Source organism: Scyliorhinus torazame, chromosome 2, assembly GCF_047496885.1.
Source record: "Scyliorhinus torazame isolate Kashiwa2021f chromosome 2, sScyTor2.1, whole genome shotgun sequence".
NCBI lineage: Eukaryota > Metazoa > Chordata > Chondrichthyes > Carcharhiniformes > Scyliorhinidae > Scyliorhinus > Scyliorhinus torazame.
In genome coordinates, this window is record NC_092708.1 from 87,203,923 (window position 1) to 87,230,341 (window position 26,419).

Here is a 26,419-nt window from a genome sequence, read left to right on the forward strand (position 1 = left end):
ACGCACTTGTTTGCAGCCCTACTGTTTTCTCAGTGCTATCTGATTCTAAAACTGATTACTCATCCTCCTCCATTTCTAACATTTCATTCTTTTGCAACTGTTTTCTGTACTCTTTTGCCAATTTTGACCTTATTTTGTATTCACTAGGAATCTGAGTTATCTCTTTGATATTTTCCTGATCGAGAATTCCAGTCCAGTGCATACCCTGCCCACTTGAGCAGCTGCTTGCTTCTGCTTGGGTCCGAACAAAATTAGTGATTCAGCTTTCTTCTCAAATGCAAATTTTCACTGCCTTAAGAACCCCGATTGGATCTCTATTCTTTAATGCTTTAGGTACTCTAACAAAGACTGATATGTCTCCTTCCTGATAAATCGTTTTCTCCCAAGGGTTTTTTTGCTTTTTTAATTTTTTCCACTTCTGTTCCATTGCTCCATCTCTCGCCCGTATTCCAGGGCAAGAGTATTACCCGAATTGCCATTTTTCATATTTTTAACTGTTTTCGTTTTTCTGTTCCTGGCGGTCCATTTCCGAGACGATTTGAAATCAAGGGATAAGTACCCGTTGTGGGTAGTTATCGCAAAGGTACCTAAGGCACTATCCTCCTGTGTTCGTTAAGGGTCGATTGATTGGTCCCCAAAGGTTTCTAGGCGTCCCTATTTCTCCAGGTTTTACCCTCACAATCTGCCTGACTCCAAGGAGGATTTATTTTTGGCCTACTTCTACCAGTGATGGATGCAGGACACTCGGTACTTGTTACTAAGCCGTCCTGCAGGCTTTTACTCTGGGTTAGCATCTTCTAGTCTACTAACACTCGCACCCAACTGAGTTTTATGCCCCCTCGATCCACAGAATATCCTTTTAAGTCTTTGACTTCGTCACATGACTTTCCAAACTAAACCCGGCCGGTAGAGTTTGACTCACACAGAGACTAAAAACTTCTAATATTTTAGCTTCTGTGCCGATTAGAAACTTCTAATATTCTAACCGTTATTTGGGAACTAGAAACTTCTAATATTCTATTCCCTGTGTCGGTCAGAAACTTCTAATATTCTAACCTCCACCTGCTTAACTAACAACTACTAATATTCTAGCCTCGCTTTACCTAGAAACTTCTAATATTCGAAGGCTCTCTTCACCTAGAAACTTCTAATATTCCAGGCCTCCACGCTGGGCGCCATGAAGTTGAAACCTCACCACTATTCTTAGAATTCCCCCTATACCAAAAAAGGGTCAAGATATTCTAAATGGTGAACAGGGATTCTCACTCTCTTGACTCCTATGCAGACTTAGGTGGGTGCTATTCGGGTCAAACTAGTGTTTCAAGTTATCCCTCGGCATAACCCATATCTTCATAGAAGAATTTTATCTACTTACCACTTAGTAGCTTACACACGGGTCCGGCTTGCTAAGTAGAGTAAAGTAAACTTTCTAATAATAATAATAACCACTCTTTCAGGTTATCAATTTAAACTTAACTTTATTTTCAAGTTAAAAAGATAACAACTACTTTTACCGAAAGGTAAAATGATCTTTTCTTGTTCGGACCAGTTGTAAGACTTTCAAGTCTATTTTGTCAATCGTTTTTCTTTAACTTTTGGTCTTCTGTTCGCTTCTCTGGGTTGCTCGGTCTTCAGATGCTGCTCGTCCCATCACTGAGGAAGAATGAATGTTTCTGCTCACTTTTCATAGTTTTTATAGCAATTTGTGCAGCCTGACCTTTACAAATGACACCCTTCTGCTGTTTGAGCCCAACAGTTGAAGGTTAGTTTCTATCGGTTAGAAGCGTGGCGCCTTTGCAACAGCACGGCTTCATTCCACCAGCTCGCCATTACTTACTTTGAACTTTCTCACTTTGCTTGACATGTAATAAATTTGTCTGTGTCTTCGTCAGTACCCTTCAGATTTATTTCTTTTTTAATGATTCTTTCAGTCTCAACCCGGGTCATCTTTGGGTCAAGCTAATGTCATGTTCAGGTTACCCCCTTTGACTATCCTTATCTGGCTTGGCCATTTTCTAAAAGGTTTTAAAGTAAAAATGGTGTATGTTATAGTGTAACCTTGTCACAGTATAGTTTTATTTACTTGTAAATCAGTTGTTTCGTCTTATTACTGGGTGCCAGCAAGTTTTAACGCTTAACAGCAATCCCTTATTTTAAACTTTACATTCTGGCTGTTTTCTAATTTAATTGTTCAATAAAATAATTTATTGCTTAAAGAATTGTGAAATACTGTTCCCTTTCATATAACTTAAGAATTTAAGTCAATCAAAAGACTTTTTAACTTGTAAATCAAAATAAATTATTCCTATCTGTTTTCCACCCTGTCTGTGAAGCTGTCTGCTTTTCAAACAGGCTGCTGCAGTTAACCCCTTGTGGGTCTTCTCCCTTTCATTAAAAGTCTCAGGCATTCTCAGTGTTACTTTCATATTTTAAATGTCATATTTTCCCAATTTTTCATTACAGCACATACAGTGAACCAGCAGGGAATCAAACCTGGGACACTGGCGCTGTGAAACCACAGTGCTAATCACTTGTGCTACCGTGCTGCCCATCAATGTTTCCCGGGATGTTTATGTGCTGTAACTTTTTTTTGATACACGTTTGTAATAAAATACATTTTTTTAAAAAAAATCTAAATATAGGTAGTAAAGGTACCACAATTTTTAGTTAAGGTATAAACCTAGCATTAATCCCAAATGTAAATTAAATTTCCATGTAGTAGTGTTGCAAATCCCCCCCAAATTTTCCGCATTTGTCAACTTAAAAAAACATTTTTGTTTTGGGATTTACAATTGCATGTGGGGATGAGAAGGGACGTGGACATGCTTTGAAAATTGCGATACTGGATGATCTATGTTCAATGCTCCTGGGATGCACAGAATGGTGGGTGGGAGCTTTAAGACCACTTCTCCAATTAATGGCCTGTTATACCCCTTGAAGAGCTTGTCAACAGGGTGGGAGGACCAGAAGGCTATTTTCACATGTAGTTCACTGACCTGAACAGTGTGGTGCATGTTTAGTGCAGGTGTTCGATTTCATATAGTTTTTTTTTATATAATGATCAAATTTTAACCACTAAGGTTTTCAGGTGACAGATTGGCACAGTACCATTTTGTTGGCTATTTGGCCACTTCTGTGCAGTGAGGCTGCTGGTCCTTCAGTGTTATGATGCAATTCAGCAGACCCCATCGTAGTTGCTATCTGCGTTTGACAATAATGCTCGGCAGGCAGTGCTTCTAATTGGGAGCTGAAATTGCCTCTAGCCCAATTAGGGTATCTACATTTGAAGATACGTGGTCATTTTTTCTACTGTGGTGCTGGTCCACACATTTAGTTTACTATCTTGCATTAATGGAATTTTGAGCTCATGACCTTTGGCCTCTGGCCCAGTGATCTACGCAGAAAAGAGCTGCTAAAATGTTGATCATGCAACAGTATTATGGACAGTATAGTATCTGAACGTATCAATTTCCATTTTGCTAACTTTCTGCTGTTTTCCTTTACCTTTTCAGTCACATCATGTGAACCACCATCGGAATGTATGCCTTTGCTGCTGGAAAAACTCAAAGAAACCAACAATTTCTCTGCATTTCTTGCAAATGTCAGGAAAGCTTTTACAAAATTGGTATAATTCTAGGTTGTAATCCTTGTTTTTGTATTTAGCTGAGCATTTCCCTTGCTGTGAAATCTTTTTCATCTCTGAATCCATGTTAGCACCTGGCTGTGTAATATAGTAATTTTCTAATTGAAGCCTTTCTTTAAAGAAAATTGTTTTCAAACCTGTTTCTCTGATATCGCTGCCAGGATTATTTAGTTTGTGATAAATTAAACATAAATTAACAATAGATGAAATGTTTCCATGACGAACATAAGAAATTGAAGCAGTCGGCCATTTGGCCCTTCAAGCTTGCTCCGCCATTTAATAAGATCATGACTTCTCTGACTGTGGCCGTAGCTCTTTCTTGGCTGACAATGCGCCCCCCCCCCCCCCTTAAACCGTGGACATCCATGTAGGTGAAGAATCTGTCTAATTGCTTTGAGTTCAGCCATTGTTTCTGACTTGAAGACAAGATTTTTTCTGTCTTAAGTTTACTATAGCTATGATTAATAAACATTTACATCAACATTTTTTGTACAAAGTGTTATTTAATTGTTAAAATAGTTTTCATGTGAATATCAATAAAATAATGGTAGAAATAGTCGGGCTCTTGGCTTCATTCTTTTGAGCTCCCACTTGGCATCCATTTGTATGTGCCTTGTAGAGCAGAATTTAATCAATAGTGCCTTACAAATACAAATTGTTGATGGTGTTGTGGATAGTGTTGTTGAAGTAGCAGATTAGATGTTCCATAAAATGCTGGAATTACCACGTCTGGACTATGCATCATGAAATTATCCTCTAGGCTGTTCTTTCTGGATTTTGAAGGAACATGACTTGAATCTAGTTACTTTCTGCACTATTTCCACATGAATGCAAATAAATTATAGTCTTGTAATGTTAGTTATGCTGGTAATTATGAGCTTTAGTTATTATTGACTTTGGCTGGTACTTGAAGTAGCCCTGTTTTCAACTGTCCCGTGCATACTTATTCATGTAAATACAAATTATGCAGATTACCTGTGTTATTTTTACAGTAGGAGCTGTTGAATGATGCTTGAATAGCCTCCGAGTTGATTAAAATTGTGTAACTGAGCACGAAATTTGTTTCCAAGTAAACAGTATTAATGGAGTGATATTTCTCAAGTGTAAATCTTACTTGTGATGGAAGTTGGATAAAATAACCAAGTGTAGGTTGACATATTTTTAAAGCATTTTAACAGCTTTCCATCTTTAAAAAGAAAATGCGTGCTTCGGATATAAATCACTGCCAGGTAAAGATTTGGCCTCATCCTGATTCTCCACTTAACCCGGGTTCATGAATTCAAAGTAGCCATAAGGACCATTATTTACTGTAAAAATGACAGCGAGACTAACAGTGTTTACTATCATTCATGTGCAATTCACACGTCAACCAAGCACATGATTACATTTGAAAATCCAAGATGCACCACTCTTCAGTAAGCTGCTTAAAACTATCTTGTTCTCTGCTCCACCATTCAAATGCATTGAATGATGTGGCATTCCGATATTGTACTTCCAATTAAGTACCCCTTTGTAATTGATAATAAGTCTATTGACAAGGTACCTCTTAATACTGAAAATTAACTTTTATAGTCGTCTAATTCCTTCAGAATTTAATTGGGGATTTAAAAAATATTTTTCTTTGTCCTGTTTCTCTCAATTATCCCCCATTGTTTTTCCAGACTACACTGTCCTATCTTCAACTTGATGAAGGAGATGCAGTTGCTTGTCTTGGTCACATAGATCCCAGATGTCCTATAGAGGGTGCTGTTTCCCTCTTCCATTTACAGTACTCCAATGAAAATGGGTTTAGAAATTGAAAGGGCAAATCCATTTTTTGACTTCTGTAAATTCTTTCCCATTAATGTTTGCTTTCTAGTACATATGCATAAATTGTCAGAATATTCATCAGATTAAAAAGGTCTTTGTCTAAAATATGAATCAACTTATTGAATTTAAAACCTAGTACAAATCCACATTATGGTGTTCTTTGTCTTTTCAGCATTTTGTTAAGCCAGTCTTCATCCAGAAATCAGTGACACCAAGGGTTTGCATTGTTTATGCATCTGTTGATCCGTTTTTTCCCACTTGGGCTAATTCCTCGACATAGGTAGCTGGGAAAATGCCCTTCTTTCCTCGCAAGCTGCCAAACCACCATCCAGAAGCATCCTTTTTGTGAATAATAAGTATATCGCCTACAGAGAAAAAATAAATTATCAAAATTTGTATCCAAGACTAGTATTTTCTGTTTACTGAATTTTGCAGGTATTCCTGTAATAGTTGCTACTGCCCATTGCTCTTCCATTAATGCATAAACTGTGATCAATTAACTAAATGTAGCCAGCTTTCTCAACGCTAATATGGGCAACATTACATTCATCTATTGGAGACATACATAAATAATCATAATACAATCACTGAATTTTACAGCGCAGAAGGAAGCCAATTAGGTTTGCACTTGCTCTCCAAATCAGTATTATGACTTAGTGCCATTGTGATGATTTGAAGATTTTAAGGAAAATTGGATTATAATTCTGTTGGGCAATTTTAAAGATTAAAAGTCAGGTCGAGTTAGAATGTGTTTTGAAAATAATTCTATTTGCAGAGCCTGCACGGTTTTAGCAACCAGCAAAAGAAATTGACAAATCAACCGTGTACCAGTCTGCCATGAGGTGGCTTTGACAAGGTGGCTCATGGCAAACTGTTACAAAAGGGGAAATCACACGGGATCAGAGGTGAGGTGATAAGATGGATACAGAACTGGCTCGGTCGCAGAAGGCAAAGGGGGGCAGTAGAAGGGTGTTTTTCTGAATGGAATGTTGTGACTAGTGGTGTTCCTCAGGGATCTGTGCTTGGGCCTCTGTTGTTTGTAGTGTACATAAACGATTTGGAGGAAAATGTAGCCGGTCTAATTAATAAATACGCGGATGACACCAAGGTTGGTGGAGTGGCAGATAGTGTTGAGGATTGTCAGAAGATACAGCAGGACATAAATAGGTTGGATACTTGGGCAGAGAAATGGCAAATGGAGTTTAATCCAGACAAATGTGCAGTAATGCATTTTGGTAGGTCTAACATAGAGGGGCAATATACAGTAAATGGCAAAACTCTTGGGAATATAGAAAGTCAGAGAAACCCATTTTACATCGGGAGCTATGAGGGAGAAATTCAGAGTGCAGCTTGGGAAGGTAAGTTATTCTCTGATTCACTAAAACTGACGAGTTCCGACTGGGGAGGGGGGGTGGAGCTGAAGTGACATCACAAGAAGTCTGATTTGATTGGCTAAAATTTGAAAATCCATATAAATTACTGGTTATAAATTGCTTTCAGACAGGTAATGAGATATTTTTTAAAAGTTTTTTTTTTAATTTAAAAAATAAATTAGAAACTAAATAAATGGAGATGGAGGGGCAAGTGATGTGTTGTTCCTGCATGATGTGGGAGCTGGTGCACCCCATTTTGGTTCCTAGTGACCACATCTGTAGTAAGTGTTGGCTGCTTGAGGAACTCCAGCTCAAGAGTTGATGAGCTGGATTCTGAGCGTCCGACTCTGTGACACATCAGGGAGGGGGACAGGTACCTGGGCACTGTTTCAGAAGGCAGTCACACCTCTGATTAAATACCTTGAATGTGGTCAGGGACAGGAAGGTGTGGCTATGTGAGGCAGGTAGAGGGATCCAGGAGGTAGGGTTGCAGGAGCCTCAGCCCTTGAGCTTGTCCAACAGGTTTGAGATTCTTGCTCCCTGAGTGGACAGGGACTGCAGGGAGCATGAGCAAACTGACCACAGCAGGTGGTACAGGGAGCCGTTCAAGTGGGGGGGGAGAGAGAAAGTAAATAGTCGTAATTGGGAATAGTATAGTTCGGGGCATTGACACTGTTCTCTGTGACCAAGATTGAGAATCCCGAAGATTTTATTGCCTGCTTGGTGCTCGGATTTGGGATATCTCATCTGTGCTGCAGAAGCACTTGGAGAGGGAGGGTAAAGATCCAGTTATCGTCCACGGAGGTACGAAAGATGCAGGTAGAACATGTACAGAGATTCTGCTAAGGGAGTATCAATACTTAGGAGATAAATTAGAAAGCTGAACCAAAAAGGTGGTAATCTCTGGATTACTACCTGAACCACGAGCAAACGCACAGGGTCAATAAGGTTAAGGCAGTAAATGTGTGGCTCAAAGATTGGTGTGGGAGGAATGGGTTTGAATTTATGGGGCATTGGCATCAGTACTGGGGAAGAGGGGACCTGTTCCGATGGGGCGGTCCTCATCTGAATCATGCTTGGACCAGAATCCTGGTGAATTGCATAACTGGGGCTTTAAAGTAAATAGTGGGGGGCACATTGAAATTGGCCGGTACGATGTTGTGGGCATCACAGAGACGTGGCTGCAAGGGGATCAGGGCTGGGATCTAATTATACAAGGATATGTGTCGAAAGGAAAGGCAGATGGGCAAAGGGGGCGGGGTTGCATTGTTAGTGAGGAATGAAGTTAAATCGATAGCAATATAGGATCAGAAGGCATAGAATCTGTGTGGATAGAGTTAAGAAATCGCAAAGGTAAAAAGTCCCTGATGGGAGTTATGTACAGGCCCCTTAGCAATGTGGGACAAAAAATAAATCAGAAGAGAGAAAAGGCATATTAAAAAAGGCAATGTTACAATAATCATGGGGGACTTCAATATGCAGGTGGACTGGGAAAATCAGGTTGGTGGTGGATCCCAAGAAAAGGAATTTGTGGAATGTCTAAAAGATGTTTTTTTTTTTTTTTTTTGGAGCAGCTTTTGACAGCCTACTAGGGAACAGGCAATTCTGGATTAGGTGTTGTGTAATGAGGCAGACTTGATCAGGGAACTGAAGGTGAAGGAACCCTTGAGGGGCAGTGACCACAATATGATAGAATTTACCTGCAGTTTGAGAGGGAGAGGCTGGAATCAGATATAATGGCGTTACAATTGAATAAAGATAACTACAAAGACGAGGCATCCACGGCTGATGAGGGAAGTCAAGGACAGCGTAAAAGAAAAAGCATACAAACTGGTGAGGATTAGTGGGAAGCCAGAGGATCGGGAAACCTTTAAGATCGAGCAGAGGACAACTAAAAAAGCAATATGGGGGGAGAAGATAAAATATAAGCTAGCTAGTAATAGAAAAGAAGTAGGAAGAGTTTTGTTTTCAATATATAAAAGGTAAGAGGGAGGCAAGAATAGACATTGGACCACTGGAAAATGAGGCTGGAGAAGTAGTAATGGGAAACAAAGAAATGGGAAAGGAACGGAATAGTTACTTTACATCAGTCTTCATGGTAGAAGACACCAGAGGGAACTGGAACTCCAGGAAATCAGGGGCATCGATGAGTAGTGGCCATCATTAAGGAGAAGGTTCTGGGGAAACTGAAAGGTCTGAAGATGGATAAATAACCCAGGCCGGATGGACTATACTGCAGGGTTCTAAAGGAGATAGCTGAGGATATTGTGGAGGCATTGGTGGTGATCTTTCAGGAATCACTGAAGGCAGGGAGGGTCCAGAGGACTGGAAAATGGCTAATGTAACACCCCTGTTTAAGAAAGGAGGGAGGCAGAAGATGGGAAATTATAAGCCGGTTAGCTTGACTTCAATCACTGATAAGATTTTAGAGTCCATTATTAACGATGAGATTGTGGAGTACTTGGAAGTGCATGATAAATTAGGACTGAGTCAGCACGGCTTCATCAAGGGAGGTAATGTCTGTAGAATCTGTTAGAATTCTTTGGTAACCAGGAAGTTGGACAAAGGAGAACCTGTGGATGGGATCTCTTTCAATTTTGAGAAGGCCCTTGACAAGGGTAAGATACTGGCATGGATTGAGGATTGGCTGACTGGCAGAAGACAGAGAGTGGGGACAAATGGGTCTTTTTCAGAATGGCAGCTGGTGACTAGTGGTGTGCCTCAGGCGTCAGGGTTGAGACTACAACTTTTCACAATCTGCATTAATGATCTGAAAGATGGAACTGAAGGCACTGTGGCTAAGTTTGCAGATGATACAAAGATATCCAGAGGAACAGGTAGTACTGAGGAACCAGAGGGGGCTGCAGAAGGACTTGGACAGGCTGGGAGAGTGGGCAAAGAAGTGGCAGATGGAATACAATGTGGAAAAGTGAGAGATTATGCACGTTAGAAGGAAGAATGGAGGCATAGATTTCAAAATGGGGGAAATGCTTGGGAAATCCAAAACATAAAGGAACCTAGGAGTCCTAGTTCAAGATTCTCGTAAGGTAAACGTGCAGGTTCAGTCGGCAGTTAGAAAGGCAAACAAAATGTTAGCATTCATGTCAAGAGGACCAGAATACAAGAGCAGGGATGTACTTCTGAGGCTGTGGGCGAAATTCTCCCCCAACGGCGCGATGTCCGCCGACTGGCGCCAAAAACTGCGCCAATTAGACGGGCATCGCGCCGGCCCAAAGGTGCGGAATGCTCCGCATCTTTGGGGGCCGAGCCCCAACATTGAGGGGCTAGGCCGACGCCGGAGGGATTTCCGCCCCGCCAGCTGGCGGAAATAGCGTTTGGTGCCCCGCCAGCTGGCGCGGAAATGCGGCGCATGCGCGGGAGCGTCAGCGGCCGCCGACAGTTTCCCGCGCATGCGCAGTGGGGAGAGTCTCTTCCGCCTCCGCCATGGTGGAGGCCGTGGCGGAGGCGGAAGGGAAAGAGTGCCCCCACGGCACAGGCCCACCCGCGGATCGGTGGGCCCCGATCGCGGGCCAGGCCACCGTGGGGGCACCCCCCCAGGGTCAGATCGCCCCGCGCCCCCCCCAGGACCCCGGAGCCCGCCCACGCCGCCTGGTCCCGCCGATAAATACCAGCTTTGATTTACGCCGGCGGGACAGGCAATTTCTGGGCGGGACTTCGGCCCATCCGGGCCGGAGAATTGAGCGGGGGGTCCCGCCAACCGGCGCGGCCCGATTCCCGCCCCCGCCCAATCTCCGGTACCGGAGACTTCGGCGGGGGCGGGATTCACGGCGGCCAACGGCCATTCTCCGACCCGGCGGGGGGGTCGGAGAATGACGCCCTGTATACGGCTCTGGTCAGACCCCATTTGGAATCTTATGAGCAGTTTTGGGCCCCGTATCAAAGGAAGGATATGCTGGCTTTTGAAAGGGTCCAGAGGAAGTTCACAAGACTGAACCCTGGAATGAAGAGCTTGTCATATGAAGAGCGATTGAGGACTCTGGGTCTGTACTCGTTGGGAGTTTAGAAGGATGAGGGTGGATTTTATTGAAACCTGCAGGATACTGCGAGGCCTGGATAGAGTGGACGTGAAGAGGATGTTTCCACTAGTAAAAAAAAAAACTAGAACCAGAAGGCACCGCCTCAGACTGAAGGGACAATCCTTTCAAAGAGATGAGGAAGAAGCTAAAGGGTAGTGAATCTTTTTTAAAATAATTTGTTCATGGGATGTGGGCGTCGCTGGCTGGGCCAGCATTTATTGCCTGTACCTAATTGTCTTTGAGTGGGCAGTAAGAGTCAACCAAATTGCTGTGGGTCTGGAGTCACATGTCGGACAGACCAGGTAACGATGGCAGATTTCCTTCCCTAAAGAACATCAGTGAACCAGATGGGATTTTACAACAATCGGCTATGGTTTCATGGTCATCATTAGACTTCTAATTCCAGATTTTTATTGAATTCAAATATCACCATCTGCAGTGGTGGGATTTGAACCTGGGTCCCCAGAGTTCTGGGTCCCCTCTGTTTCTGGTTTGCTAGTCCAGTGACAATACCACTATGCCACCACCTCCCCTAATGTGGGACTCTTTGCCGCAAACGGCTGTGGAAGCCAAATCATTGTCTTTCAGACAGAGATAGATAGGTTCTTGATTAATAAGGGGATCAGGGGTTATGGGGAGATGGCAGGAGAATAGGGATGAGAAAAATATCAGCCATGATTGACTGGTGGAGCAGACCTGATGGGCCGAGGGCATTATTCTGCTCCTATGTCTTATAGTTTCTCCAAAATTCTTCCTACCAAAATATATCACCTGACACTTGTCCGCGTTGAACTTCATTGGCCACCTATCTGCCCACTCCACCAATTTGTCCATGTCCTTTTGAAGTTCTACACTGTCCTCTTCACAGTATCATCTGCAATCTTTGAAATTGTCCCTGCACACCAAGCTCGAGATCATTAATATACATCAGGAAACGCAAGGGTCCCAATACCAACCCCAGGGAACCCCACAACAAATTTTCTTCCAGTCTGAATCCATTGACCATTACTCTGCTTCCTATTACTCAGCCAATTTTGTATCCACGTTGCTACTGTCCCTTTTACTCCATGAGCTATAACTTTTCTCACAAGTCTGTTGCACAAACTTGTTAATCCCAGCCCTACACTGGGGATGTGAGTCCTTACCTTGCTGTACGTTAAGTTCATCATCTCTGCCAGCCTGATAGTCATACAGAGCTTTACATGTTCCAATCTCCTGAGTGGGATCAGTTACTGCAGAATGAAATAAGAATCTTCTAAATGGTTTGAAATAACTAAGTTATCAATCTATGAACAAATATTTCTTCTTGGCCTACAAAACTACTTGTTTGAATTTTGTCATATCTTGACCAGACATCACATAATGAGAAGTAATTTAATGCCATCTAAGTTTCAAATGTAGGATGTTTTACTCGAAAAATCACAGGTAGCACACCTCTTTGAATAAGGGGTGTGAAACTGGCCTTTATGAGCACTTGTATCAGTGACAGTGAATTGGCAACATATTTTCACCTGTCCTTCATTTTCTTTTTCATTGACTGCCAATTTGTCATGAGCACATTTCAAACTACTGGTGAAACTCAATTTCACCCCCTTTCCTCTGCAAGTCAGACTGGTAATTGACAGGAAAGCACAACCTTGTTGGGGTGCGATGATATCTGAAATTCCAGACTACCTCGGAACATATTCCCAAGAACTGATTCTGTTTATTGCACAGAAACTTGATGGTACCTTCTATTGCTTTCCTTTTCTTTTACCCTGATGACAATCGTGGAAGACAGGATCCTTTAACTTGACATGTTAATTGCGAGCTGTGAAACTGATATTTTACTGACCTACACAGAGCAATATCATAGCTGCCGCATCTAATGAATATGCATAAGTGAAGTTGGATAACTGATGAAAATGTAAAATACCTCTGGTCACTCCAAAAATAGCAACTTCATATTGATTTAACTTACTACTCACTAACACTTCACTATAATTGATTTAAAAAAATTCTTAATGCTGCCATAACATTTTCCTTATATTGCTGAAAAAGATACATGCTGTCAAAGCTAGTCATCTTGTAATCATCAGGACATGGTTGCAAGACCACTTGGTAAAGAGAACAACTATTTATACCAGATGCGAGAGGGTGTTAGTTGCCAAAAATTATACTGACAACTAATTTGAAATTATCAGTCTGGCTCGCAGTGTGGCTCTCGTATGTGTGCTAGAAACAACATATATTTACGCATGGCACTGTCCTTTGCAGACAGAAGTAGTATGTCCATTCATTTCACCTTTTATTCAATTAAACAAAAGCCTGGTGGACAGCCATTCCCATGTCAATGACTTGATCACAGTCTAATTTGAATTTAAACAAAAGTTTGGTAGTTAACTATTCCCTGGTGCATTCTCCATGACAACTGCTCTACCAATCAGAGTTCACTTGTCAACCAATCAGCATCATCTTTTAATAACAGTATGAATTGTTCTTTTACTTTTTTTAATTTAAAGTACCCAATTCATTTTTTTCCAATTAAGGGGCAATTTAGTGTGGCCAATCGACCTATCCTACACATCTTTGGGGGTGAGACCCACGCAGACACGGGGAGAATCTGCAAACTCCACACAGACAGTGACCTGGAGCCGAGATCAAACTCAGGTCCTTGGAGCTGTGAGGCAACAGTACTAACCACTGCACCACCATGCCATCCTTGTTCTTCCTTTTACAATTGGTATTTTTGCTAATCTGGCCTGATTGCAAAATAAAAAGCGTCTTTTTCATCACTACTCACGTTCTGTACTACCAACCAACTATTTTCATTACAAAGAAGTTTCACTGTTTTCAATGTACTTCAAAGTACTTTGAAATAGCTTTGCAAAATGCAGTCATCTTGTAACATAATATATTTATATTCAATTTCATATTTAAACACTTATGCCCATATCCCTAACATTCCCTTATCAGTCTTTGTCTTGAATATACTTAACAACTGAGAATCCAGTACTTTTGGGGTTAGAATGAAATAAGACCTTCTTAAGCAAGTCCTAAATAACTAACTCCTTATTTTGGAACTTCAATCCATAGTTCTAGACTCCTGAACCAGAAGAAAAACTTTACCAGAATAAAACAATGTACAAACAATTAACATCTACTTTGATGAGATGTTTTGCATTCTTAGAATTCTGCGTCCTTGGCTACACACTATTCAATAAATACATTGCCTCCAAAAATATTTTCACTCTTATTCTTTGTAATGAAGGAAAATTGTTTTGGAATTTCAAATTCTGCAGTTGTTGATGTTCCAGAGCAGCGATTTCAAACATAAAAATTTTGAACCACCAGAATGCTAATTGTAAATGCTTCAAAAATATGAAAATATTAAAGTATGTGCTGCAACAAAAGCAAAAGAGCACAAAAAATAATTTTATTCTGCTTAAATTGTATTTCTCCCTGCTTCAGATTTTTCTGCTTTCAGCAACAAAGATCAGTTTGTTGCCGAAACTTTTCATCTTGCACTGATGAATGCCAAATTTCAAATAGTCACAACAATTTATACTACTGGAGCAAAGCCTGCTGATTGGTTGGCTAGTCGACTCTGATTGGCACTGTCACAGAAAAATCAATGGGGAACAATACTAAGCTCTCAGGCAAATTCATAAAAGGCACAAAGGTATTCCTTTTCTTTGCAGAGAATGTGTGTCCCTGTGTATGAATGTATATCACATCCAGCAAGCATAAATGAGCTTGATTAATTATCTTAAATTGCTTGTTAGTGTAGCTATTGGTGCACTCAGGATTGTTCAGCAATTGTCTGATGTTAGATGTGATTTCACGATTGAGAAGCACTTGCTCAACAATCCAGAATGTGCTAATAGCTACATATGCTAATAGCTACACTAACAACTAATTTAAGATAATCAGTCAGGCCCATTTTGTAGTTCATTAATACAATCTTGCTTTTGTCTTGAGGAGTGCAAGATGAAAAGCTTTGCAACATGTCTCTTTTCAGCAATATTCAAATCACTTTGCATAAAACTGATCAGAAAGGTTGTGCAATCATTTAGACCAAAATCGCCTTGTTTACCTAAATTACCATCGTCAGCTGAACTTGCATCTGCCTTTGATCGCTGAACTTCCATCTCTGAATGAATTGAATTAGTTGTGTGATTGCTGTATATGGGTTCAGCTATCTGCTGGGGGCTGTGTCTGTGGTGGTCTTGTCTGCCATCTGAAGATACTGAGTTTGTTCTGTGAGCCTGCACATTTTTCATTTTCATAGGACGTGATACCTGCACCAAACTGTGATGATATTCCTGCCAAATTAAAGGTTAATAATTAAAAATGATTTAAAGTTATTAAATTAACTGAAGAGCTTGGTGTATGAAATATCACATTATGCAACCCAATATTTTTCAGTAGGATAGCTTACGGTTCAGGTCTACGGTTCCCTCAAGTACTTTGATTTGGTAAAGAAATTAAGATTCCTAAAGTTGCCTACTCAAAAGGTACAGTGTTATACTGTGATTATTGTTCCGATGGTGGGTATCTCAAAAGAGCTAGAAGGAATCTTTGCAACTTCCAATCATATCTTGGATATCATCATCAGGTGCTGGCTACGATAAGTGAATAAAAATACCCGTCTCCCCAGAAATGTGTTGATAATGTTACGACACCCTGGGCGAATGCAGTCATTTCCAACCCCACAGACCTTGGAGTCCCAACATAAGTGAATTAACCAATAATGTGTGTTTTCCTGAGATCTTTAACCCCTGTCTGCTCCATTAAAGTACAGACACCAGATTTAAGTAAAACAGTAACAGACTTTATTTCCAACAAGAGTAAAAGATGAACATGTAAAGGAATTAATTGGAACTATGGTCTACTAGTCTACCTTGACCCACCCGCCACCCCGACATACATAAGACAGACACAAGGTGAAGAAATAAGAAACTGGTTAGAATAATGGGAATGGAAGGAAAAGATTTGAGATGAATCTTCACTGCTGCGGTTGTGGCCTCTGTAGGCACTGGTCTTCTCCGAATGCGGCCCTTTCTGAAATTGCTTTATACAAGAGAATCGGGTTGGTGCAATTCTGACCTCCAACAGCCATATGGAGCTTTACTGGAGATTCAGGTTGGTACAATTTTGACCTCCAACCACCAGGTGGATCAGGTCAATGCAATTCAGACCTCTGATCAGCAGATGGCGCCTCTGTCTCCCTGAGATACTGCTGGCACTTTAAACGTGAGAACCTTAGTGTTTTCCATTTGCCTGATCTCTGTGCAGGAATCCCAGCTGTATTATAAAGAGGGTTCTCAGTTTGGATTCTTCCCAGCCATTCAGACAGTGGATTAAAGAATCACAGACCTGGTGAGAAACGACTTCCACTCCAAAAGATCCATTCATAGTTTTGACTGCTGCCTGTCTTTTAGACAGGAGTGCCGTAACAGGTCTGACTAGGAGGTTTTAAATAACCTGACAGAGAGACGGAAGATGAGAGGGTCTTCCAGCTGCTTTCTGGCCTGTGTCTTCTCACAAAACTCAGGACAAAATGGAGCTCTTCACATCACCTGCCTTTCTTCCGGAAGGTTCAGTATGGCTCCACTAATCGTAAGCAACTTTTTTTTTTCTTTATTCGTTCGTGGGAAGTGGGCGTCGCTGGCTGGGTCAGCATTTTCTGCCCATCCCTGAGGGCATTTAAGAGTCAACCGCATTGTTGTGGGTTTGGAGTCACACGCAGGCAAGACAAGGTAAGGACGGCGGAATTTCCTTTCCTAAAGGACATTAGTGAATCAGATGAGTTTTTACAACAATCGATTCTGGTCGTGAATAGAGTTTTAATTCCAGGTTTTAATTGAATTAAAATTCCGCCATCTGCCCTGGTGGGATTCAAACCCAAGTGCCCTGAGCATCACCCTGGGTGTCTGGATTACTGGATCACTAGTCCAGTGACAATACCACCACACCACTGCCTCCCCTAACAAGAGATGGCTTAGATTTTCAGCCTCACTGATTGGCTGCTTGCCAAGTCTATCAAACTGACATCAGGGAACCTAAAAGGGAAGTCCTGGATTGTGCATTGGACACAGGGACCAGGATTCAACATCCGGCCAGCCCCGTTTTCTAGCATGGCGCACCACTGCCAGCAGCAGCATTCTCTGGTCCTGCTGCCGGCCAATGTGGTTTCCCATTGTGGGCCACCCCACACAGTCAGGAAATCTAGGAGTGTGGATCCGCTGCTGGTGAAGTGGAGGATCCCGCCGACGGAGAATCACGCAGAGGTTGTTTTGGTTTGCAGCAGCTAGCAAGAAGATTGTAGATTAAAGGCAGTAAGCAGGACAGGGGATAAGAAGAAAACACAGAATAGACAAAGGGTTTACAATAGTATCCTAACAATATGATTCTGATTTGTCTGCTACCATTTTAAATCCAAAATATATCTATCTCATTCTTGAAACCATTTAATCACTCAGATTCCACCGCTGTATGGGGCAGCGAGTTCCACAAATTCACCACCCTCTGCGAGTAGTAGTTCCTCCACATCTCAGTTTCAAATCTCCTGCCTCTCAATTTATATCTGTGACCTCTCGTTCTAGATTGCCCCACAAAGGGGAACATTTATTTTATCAATCCCTTTTAGTGCTTTACATACCTCAATCAGATCCCCTCTCAGCCTTCTAAACTCCAGCGAGTATAAGCCCAAACTGTTGAATCTCTCCTCATACATCAACCCTTTTATCCCTGGAATTAATCTGGTGAACCTACTCTGAACTGCATCCAATGCCACCACATCTTTCCTCAAATAAGGAGACCAAAACAGGACACAATTCTCCAGATGTGGTCTCACCAGCACCCTATACAATTGCAACAACAGTTTTCTACTTTTATACTCCAGTCCTTTTACAATAAACTGCAACATGCCATTTGCCTTTTTAATTACATGCTGTACCTGCATTACGACTTACTGCAATTCATGAACAAAGACACCGAGATCCCTCTGCCCAGATGCATTTTGAATCAGCTTTCCATCTACAAGATGCACTGCAGGAACTTGCCATGGTTCTTAGGCAACACCTTCCAAACCCACTCCACTATCATCTAGAAAGTCAAGAGCAGCAGGTATATGCGACCACCACCACCACTTGGACGTTCCCCTCCAGGTCCCTCACCATCCTGACTTCGAAAAATACTTCCCTTCTTTCACTGTAACTTGGGCAATATCCTAGAACCCCCACTCTAATAGCACATTGGGTGTACCTACACCACATCGACTTTAGCGGTTCAAAAAGGCAGCTCACTACCACCTGCTCAAGGGTAATTAAGGATGGGCAACAAATGCTGGCCTAGCCAGTGACGCCTACAACCCGTAAAAATTAATTTAAAAAAAGAAAAGGCCTGCTGGGTCGAAACCTGCCTCACATCATGATGGCTGGACCATTATGGAAAAACTTTCTTCCTACTGCCCTGCATCACCTAACCTCACCCCCAAAAGCTATGCAATCTTCCAAGAGAGAAAAATAAAACAAAAAATACCCTTTTGTATCTGGTCTGCTTATTCGGTATTGGTTGAAAGCCTCATTCCCAATTTAATGGTATTTTAAAACTTAGGTTAGTTTCCAGCCCAGATTACAACTCATTTATATATTCTGTAAATAGCATTGGTCTTAACACTATTTGACTACACATTCAAAATTTTTTGTAGACATTTCCTGATACTTAGGTTTTAAGCACAAAAAATAAATTAAAAGCAAAGTGAGAACTTAATGCAAAAAAAATTCAGGGTAAGTTGAATAGCCTTTATTTAACTGGACCCTCAAAGGAAAATTTAGTTGTGGATTAGTCAATTGTAATAAGTAACCAATTATTTTACAAATTAAATGAAGCCAAAATTCATCTTTTTCAATTTATTTATCAAAACCAATATAAAGTGATATATCATCATATGACAGTATAGTAAAGAAATTAGGAGACAAGTATAATACAGTTAGCTTAAATTTGAAATGCACCTTATCTTTCAATTTAATGATGCTGTCACTTAGTGGATGGGATGGCTTGGGATTCCCTTCTAGTTCCGCCACAATTGACGCCAGTTTGTAGAAATTTAATTCCAAGAGAATTAATTTCAGTGTTGCCTAGGAACAGAAATTAGATTGTTATAATTCTTAAAATGGATAAATGATATACAACAATTATTGCATTGGATTGATCTTATTTTCCGATCTCTTAGTTTGTGATAAATTGATTTCTGATATCCATTTTAATTTAACCACATTCTTCTGAAGAAAAAAATATAAAGCTATTTTTCAGTTCAGCACGCATTCTCACTATAACCATTGTCAATATGAAATGGTTTCTCTTCGAGTCTAATATGCAATTAGAGTGTTGAGTGTCGGGTGTAACTTCTTCAAACCGAATACAATGCTCTTTCCTAGTATTAGGACGTGATGTTTTTATATGGCTTGGACTTAGGGGCACAGGCCCAATTTAGAAGTTTACCGATGACACAAAACTTACAGTACAGTAAACCAGTGTTCTTCAAAGTCGGGGGCGCGACCCGCAGGTGGGTCGCGTGTCGGGAGGGTCGCGGAGCCGTTGTCCGCGGCGCTCCTGATCGCGCAAATCCCCCCATAGCAGCCGGCTGCAAGCGGCTGCGAACGTGTAAAAAAAAAATTTGCCCGCATTGCAGAAGCGCGCACGATGATCGGGCACGCATGCGCAGTGCGACCGCTATTTTTTTAAACGGTTGCAGCTTTTTGTTTTACAAGTTCTGTAGTGGTTTTTATTCATTTATTTTATTCATTAAATTTTTATTTTGTTCATTTATTTTATTCATTTTTTTTTATATACAAGTTCGGGGTTTCCATTTATTTTACTCATTTTATTTATTTATTTTTTTTACAAGTTCGGGGGGGGGGGTGTTATTTGATAAAATTTTACAGGAAAAAAAGTCAGAACTTTGGACAGATGGAGACTCCATACTTTCCGACATCAGAAGGCTTCACCTTCATCCAACAGGTTCCACTGGAGGAGGGTGTACGAGGGCCAAAGGGACCCAAAGCCATTTTCTCCATTTTTGTCAGCAGCAAACAAGGTAAGAGAAAATAGTGGGTCGTGCAGGTCGGCCGGCGTGGGTCGCGAAGGTCGGCCGGCGTGGGTCGCGAAGGTCGGCTGGGTTGGGTCCCGAAGGTTGGCCGGTTGGTAAAAATGGGTCCCCCCCAAAAAAGTTTGAAGGACACTGCAGTAAACGGTCAGAAATATCGCAATACACTTGAAGAGGAGTAGAGAGGCTGGTGGAATGGCAGACATGTGACAGATGATATTCAACATAGACAAGCATGAGGTGATGCAATTTGAGAGGAAGAACAAGGAGAGAATACAAGCCAAATGGTGTGTTGTTAAAGGTACACAAGAACTTGGTGATGTTTGTGCACAAATCTTTGAAGGTGGCAGGGCAAGTTTAACAAAACAGTTAATGAAGCATATGAGATCCTGGGCTTTATTAATGGAGGCATAGTGTAAAAAAAAATCCAAGAAATTATGGTAAGCCAGTATAAAACTCTAGCAGCCTCAGATGGAGTATTGTGTCTGGCCCTGGACACCACATTTTAGGAAGGAGGTGCAGGTTTTGGAAACATTCTAGAAGGAATTTACTAGAATGGTTCCGGGGATGAGAGATTACAGTTACATGGCTAGATGGGAAAAGCTGGAATTGCTCTCCTGACAGCAGAGAAGGTTAAGAGGAGATTTGATAGGATTGTTTGAAATCCTGCAAGGTTCGAGTGGAGAAAACAAAAAGAAAATGTTTCTAATAACAGAAGGATTGATAAACGGGGCACATATTTAAAGTGATTGGTTAAAGGAGCAGGCACAACAGGAGGAAAAAGTGTTTACATGAGTGGGTAGGATTTGGAATTCAATGTCTGATCGCGTAGTGGCTATAAATTCAACAGTAACTTTCAAAAAGGAATTGGATAAATGCTCGAAGAGGAAAAAATACAGCGATATGGGGAAAGAGCTGGGAAGTGGGACAAACTTGATTAATCTTTAAAAGAGCTTCATTGACACTACAATGAAGTTACTGTGAAAAGCCCCTAGTCGCCACATTCCAACGCCTGTTCGGGTACACGGAGGGAGAATTCAGAATGTCCAAATTACCTAACAGCACGTCTTTTGGGACTTGTGGGAGGAAACCGGAGCACCCGGAGGAAACCCACACAGTCACAGGGAGAACGTGCAGACTCCGCACTGACCCAAGCCGGTAATCGAACCCTGGTCCCTGGCGCTGTGCTTCTGTGCTGTACTATTGAGCACACTGGATTGAAGCAGACCAACCCTTCCTCGAAGTGTTGGTCTCACTCTACTTCCCTTTGAATTCAGCTTAGACTTTGACAACTGATCTACACTCTGAATTTAGCAATTAGAACATCACGTCAACATTAATCTTGTAGAGTGTGAATGGATTGAGTAATGTCACAGTTGGCATGAGTGAACCGAATGAAAAATTAAAACCATTTCAAAACAAGGCATTTTGGACTTATTTGCAAAAAAACAGAATTTTCCTAGTATTTACCAGGAGACCTACATTTGGTTCCTTTACATATAAGTATCTTTTATCCAATAATTACGTGGTGTTACTCACTGTTAAGTCTCAGAATCCCTTAGTCTAACTTTTATCAAAACACTAATGTGATAGTGAGCGATTTACCTCATCTCGCATTGATACAGTCTCTTCAGTCGGTGGACCTGAAAATGATGGACTTCTGAAGCCTGTTCTAATAATTTTCTCTAACCCTGAAAAAGCAACCAAAATATTTATTTTAATTAGAGTTTAAAAAATAACATATTCGCATTAAATCATTTTATATCTTTTTAGAGGAAAATCCCAACCTTCTTTGTCTTTATTTACTTTGGTTATATCATCTTGAAGTCTTTGTAATTTCAGTGCTAGTGCAGTCTTCCTTCTTTCCTTATCCATTGTGTTCCTATTATCTTCTTCCTGTTAGAAGAAGAAAGATTTTACTTTTTCTTCTTTCTTGGGATTTGGCCAGTATTTATTGCCCATCGTGTGTGCATTGACACCAGTCCCTTAAGGTAGCAAAGCAGGTGGATACAGTGGTTAAGAAGGCATATGGTATACTTGTCTTTATTAGCCGAGGCAGGGAGGTTATGCTGGAACTGTATAAAACATTGTTTAGGCCACAGCTAGAATATTGTGGCAGGACGAGGATCCACATTATAGGAGGGATATGATAGCAATGGAAAGGGCGCGGAGGAGATTTACCTGGATGTTGCCTGGGTTTTCGTTATGAAGAGAGATTGGATCAACTTGGGTTGTTTTGCTTGAGTGGGGAACATGATTGAGATGTGCAAAATTATGAGGGGCATAGATAAAGTAGACAAAAAATAAACATTTGCCCTTGGTTGAAGGATCAATGACCAGGGGCCATAGACTTAAGGTAATGGGCAGGAGGTTTAGCAGGGATGTGATCACTCTGTTATCACTCAGAGTGAGGTAGGAATCTGGAACTCACTGCCTGAAAGGCTGGAGGCAGAGATGCTCATAACATTTCAGAAGTATTTAGATGTGCACTTGCGATCCCAGGGATTACAAGGTGAAGTGTCAGAAAATGGGATCAGGTTAGGTGGTTGTTTTTGACTGGCGCAGAAGCGATGGGGCGAAGGCCCTCTCTGTGATGTAGAACTTTAATCTATCTCTAATTACTCTTGAACTGAGTAGCTTCATTTAAGAGTCAACCACATTTCTGTGGATCTGGAGTCACATGTCAGCCACACCAGGGTGGCAGATTTCCTACCCTTAAGGACATTAGTGAACCAGATGTGTTTTTATGACAATCGACAATGACATCTGCCGTGGTGGGATTTGAACCTGGAGCTTTACCCTGGGTCTTTGGATTACTAATCCAGGGATAACGCCATTTCACCACCACCTCCCTGTCTTCTCTAACCCTGAAAAAGCAACCAAAATATTTACTTTTATTCATGTTTTAAAACTAACATATTCACCTTTACATAGTACCTATCATCAGCTCAGGCACATCCCAAAGAGTATATAGTCATTTTGTGTTCAAATGTTCCTTCAGATTTTCTGAATCCAGAACACTTCTAAATCAAGAGTGGCAGTATGAATGTGGGAAAAGGCTTCCAATTGAAATATTAATATTTTTCTGCTGCTAACTGACTTGTTGCATATTTCCAGCACTTCCACTGTCTAATATTTCCCAACCCTTGCTAACATTATTTTTAGTCTTTGTTTACACAAAACTATGGGATAACTTGCAATCATTTGATATTTTACTTTTGGTACAATATAAACATATAAAGGAACAGTGCAGTATTTAGTAAAAATGACAATATTTAAATATCTACTTACATAATAATCTGTAAGCAAAAATTCTATTTTGTTTTCATCTGACAACATAGACGTGCTGTCCAGCAACGTCTGGATATCTTTCTCAATGTTGACATTTTGCACAGCTTCGTGAATTTGCCTTTGACGCTAAAGGTAACATAAATGTATTTCATTTAATTCCATAAACTCAGGATTTTAAAATATTTCTGCATCAATATTGCTTAACAACAGTCTTTCCTGGAATGGTAGGAATGAAGTGTACTGATGGCACAATTCTTACTTCAATGAGTGTTCTTCCAAAACAAGTGATGTGGTCGCTGTATTTGTTTAAGATATCACAAAGCAGCTTTATTTTTTCTTTTTCCAAAGTCTGTATTACCTGTTAGAAAGCAGAAAATAATCATGAATAATCAATGATCTGGAACACATTAAATGCAAATCAAACAGATAAAATCATAGAATCTGGGAGCTTTTTAAACAACTGAGAGAAATACAGATTTAAATTGTGGAGCAAAGGAACAGGACTATAACAATCAGCTGTACCAGATGTTTTCAGGTGTGTATTTGTACAATTCCTACAGTGCAGAAGGAGGCCATTCGGCCCATCAGGACTGCACCGACCCTCCGAAGGAACACCTCCCTAGATTCACTCATCTGCCCACCCCGCCCATCCCTGTAAACTAACCTGTGCAGCCCTGGACATTAAGGGGCAATTTAGCGTGGCCAGTCTACCTAACCTGCACATCTTGAGATGGTGGGAGGTAACCGGAGCACCCGGAGGAAACTCACGCAGACATGGGGAGAAGGCTGGAATTGAACCCGGGTCCCTGGAGCTGTGAAGCAGCAGTGCTAACCACTGTGCCAGCATGTCACCCATACTTTTTGCTAACGCATGATGTAATCACACCTAAGTACTTATTTTGGAGTTATTCTTCTCCTTGTGTTTAAATGAAATATATCCTCCACTTTAATAAAGGATTTAAAGAAAAGGGGCTGGATTCTCATTTGGGAGACTAAGGGCGCTATTCTCCCCCCCCCCCACCAACGCCGGGTGGGAGAATCGCCAGGACGCCGCGCAAATCGCGCCACGCTGCCCCGACCCCCACACGCGATTCTCCCATCCCCCGGAAACCAGCGGCGTGCAATTCGCACCGGGCCGCTCGGAGAACCGGTGATCGGTGATTCTCCGGCCGGATGGGCCGAGCGGCTGCTACGACACGAAAGGTTCCCGCCAGTGCCGTCCACCCCTGGTCGCTGCCGGCAGGAACTCTGCGGGAACGTTGGTGGGGCGGCCTTTGGGAGGGGAGGGGGGCTCCTTCACCGGGGTGGCCTCCGATGGGGACTGGCCCACGATCAGGGCCCACTGATCGGCGGGCCGGCCTATCCCACCCTGGGCCTACCTCCTTCCGCACGCGGCCCCAGAACACCGGCTCCATGTTGGTGAGGAGCCGGTGTGCATAAGACGTTCCCCCGCGCATGCGCAGGATGCGCAAATGATGCTGGAGCGGCGTGAACCACCGATTCCCTGCTCAGGGGAGGAGGCTAGCAGGGAGGCAGCGTAGAGCTCGCAGCACGGTGGCAGCCTGCAGCAGCCGCGCCGTGTTTCATGGCGGACTCAGCCCCCAGACCCGGACCGCAAAAATAGTACCCCCCTTCGGCCGCTCGCGCGCTAAAGGCAATGGCCTGAAGCCGTGGATAAGGCGTGCGGCATATGCCTTTCAGGGGCGGAGCATCGCGAAAGCGACGGAGCCCCCGATTTGGGCATCATCAGGGATTCTCCGCCCGTTGCCGAACGCGATTTTGGCGTCAGGGACCAGAGAATCCAGCCCAAGGTCTTTTTAGGTCGTCCAAACACCATTCTCTGACTTAGAAGACCTTAAAATGTCTGGCTTAGATATTGATATTTGCTGCTATTTTACAAAATAAAAATAATTAGAAGACACTCAGGACATGTTTCCAGGTCTCTACCCATACATCTCTGTATCTACAACCGAGAGATATAGAATCATTGAATTTACAGTGCAGAAGGAGGCCATTCGGCCCATCGAGTCAGCACCGGCTCTTTGAAAGAGCACCCTACCCAAGCCCACACCTCCACCCTATCCCCATAACCCAGTAACCCCACCCAACACTAAGGGCAATTTTGGACACTAAGGGCAATTTAGCATGACCAATCCGCCTAACCTGCACATCTTTGGACTGTGGGAGGAAACCGGAGCACCCGGAGGAAACCCACGCACACACGGGGAGAACGTGCAGACTCCGCACAGGCAGTGACCCAAGCCGGGAATCGAACCTGGGACCCTGGAGCTGTGAAGCAATTGTGCTAGCCACTGTGCTACCGTGCTGCCCATATGTAAGAGCATCACAGGTTAAGGCATAAATAGTAAAATTTCACCCTCCAACTAGCTGTAGTTATTTTCCAGATTCAATAAAGAAATCAACCTGCTTGTGATTCAATAAAGAAATCAACCAAACATTATTATGTTTGTTGTTTCAATTTATTGGCACTAGGACCAAGTCCTGGAGCTGTTTACCTAACAGCATTGTAGAAATGATTTAACTTGAGGACTGCAGCGGTTCAGGAAGAAAGCTTACCACTACCGCCACAAAGGCAACTGAGGGTAGGCAATAAAAACACAAGGACATACAAATGAGATGCAAGAGTAGAACATGTGGCCCTTCACGCCTGCTCCGCCATTTGATAAGATTGCAGCTGATCTAATTGTGGCCTCAACACTGATAATAATAATAATAATCTTTATTATTGTCACAAGTAGGCTGCAATGAAGTTACTGTGAAAATCCCCTTGTCGCCACACTCCGGCACCTGTTTGGATGCACAGACGGAGAATTCACCTAACTAGCACGTCTTTCGGGGCTTGTGGGAGGAAACAGGAGCAGACACGGGGAGAACGTGCAGACTCTGCACAGTGAACCAAGCGGGAATCGAACCTGGGACTCTGGCGCTGTGAAGCAACAGCGCTAACCACTGTGCTGCCTTTACTTTTCTCTTCTTTTTCTCTGCTCTACTTTTCTGTCTACCTCCTTTGATTCCCTTGTCAATAAAAAATCCATCTAACTCAGTCTTAAAAATATTCAATGACCCAGCTTCCATCGTTTTCTGGGGAATTCCACAGGTTAATGATCTTCTCCTCATCTCCGTCATAAATGGAAGACCTCTTAATTTTAAATTA

The 26,419-nt window shown here is 42.1% G+C and overlaps 2 protein-coding genes across 10 annotated transcripts in view; one reads left to right on the top strand and one right to left on the bottom strand.

Annotated features, from left to right (window-relative positions):
• spc25 (SPC25 component of NDC80 kinetochore complex) overlaps nucleotides 1–4,124 on the top strand; it is a 67,576-nt gene extending 63,452 nt beyond the window's left edge. For all 4 annotated transcript variants that reach the window (XR_011934412.1, XM_072473671.1, XM_072473682.1 and 1 more), the window contains one exon: nucleotides 3,513–4,124. Coding sequence is in view for 3 of the 4 variants with exons in the window: in XM_072473671.1 (XP_072329772.1) it covers nucleotides 3,513–3,631 (119 nt within the window). In the remaining variant the exon portion in view is untranslated. The remainder of the gene's footprint in view (nucleotides 1–3,512) is intronic.
• Nucleotides 4,125–4,974: 850 nt separating this feature from the next.
• The window catches only part of nostrin (nitric oxide synthase trafficking), an 86,146-nt gene continuing 64,701 nt past the window's right edge, over nucleotides 4,975–26,419 (bottom strand). For 4 of the 6 annotated variants that reach the window (XM_072473640.1, XM_072473598.1, XM_072473631.1 and 1 more), the window contains 8 exons: nucleotides 23,504–23,602; nucleotides 23,245–23,370; nucleotides 21,741–21,849; nucleotides 21,559–21,644; nucleotides 18,860–18,985; nucleotides 14,938–15,166; nucleotides 12,008–12,094; nucleotides 4,975–5,817 (listed from right to left, as the gene is read on the bottom strand). In XM_072473640.1, the coding sequence (XP_072329741.1) occupies nucleotides 5,681–5,817; nucleotides 12,008–12,094; nucleotides 14,938–15,166; nucleotides 18,860–18,985; nucleotides 21,559–21,644; nucleotides 21,741–21,849; nucleotides 23,245–23,370; nucleotides 23,504–23,602 (999 nt within the window). In that variant the 3' untranslated portion in view covers nucleotides 4,975–5,680. The remainder of the gene's footprint in view (nucleotides 5,818–12,007; nucleotides 12,095–14,937; nucleotides 15,167–18,859; nucleotides 18,986–21,558; nucleotides 21,645–21,740; nucleotides 21,850–23,244; nucleotides 23,371–23,503; nucleotides 23,603–26,419) is intronic. The other 2 variants (XM_072473607.1, XM_072473622.1) reach the window with 1 other exon arrangement.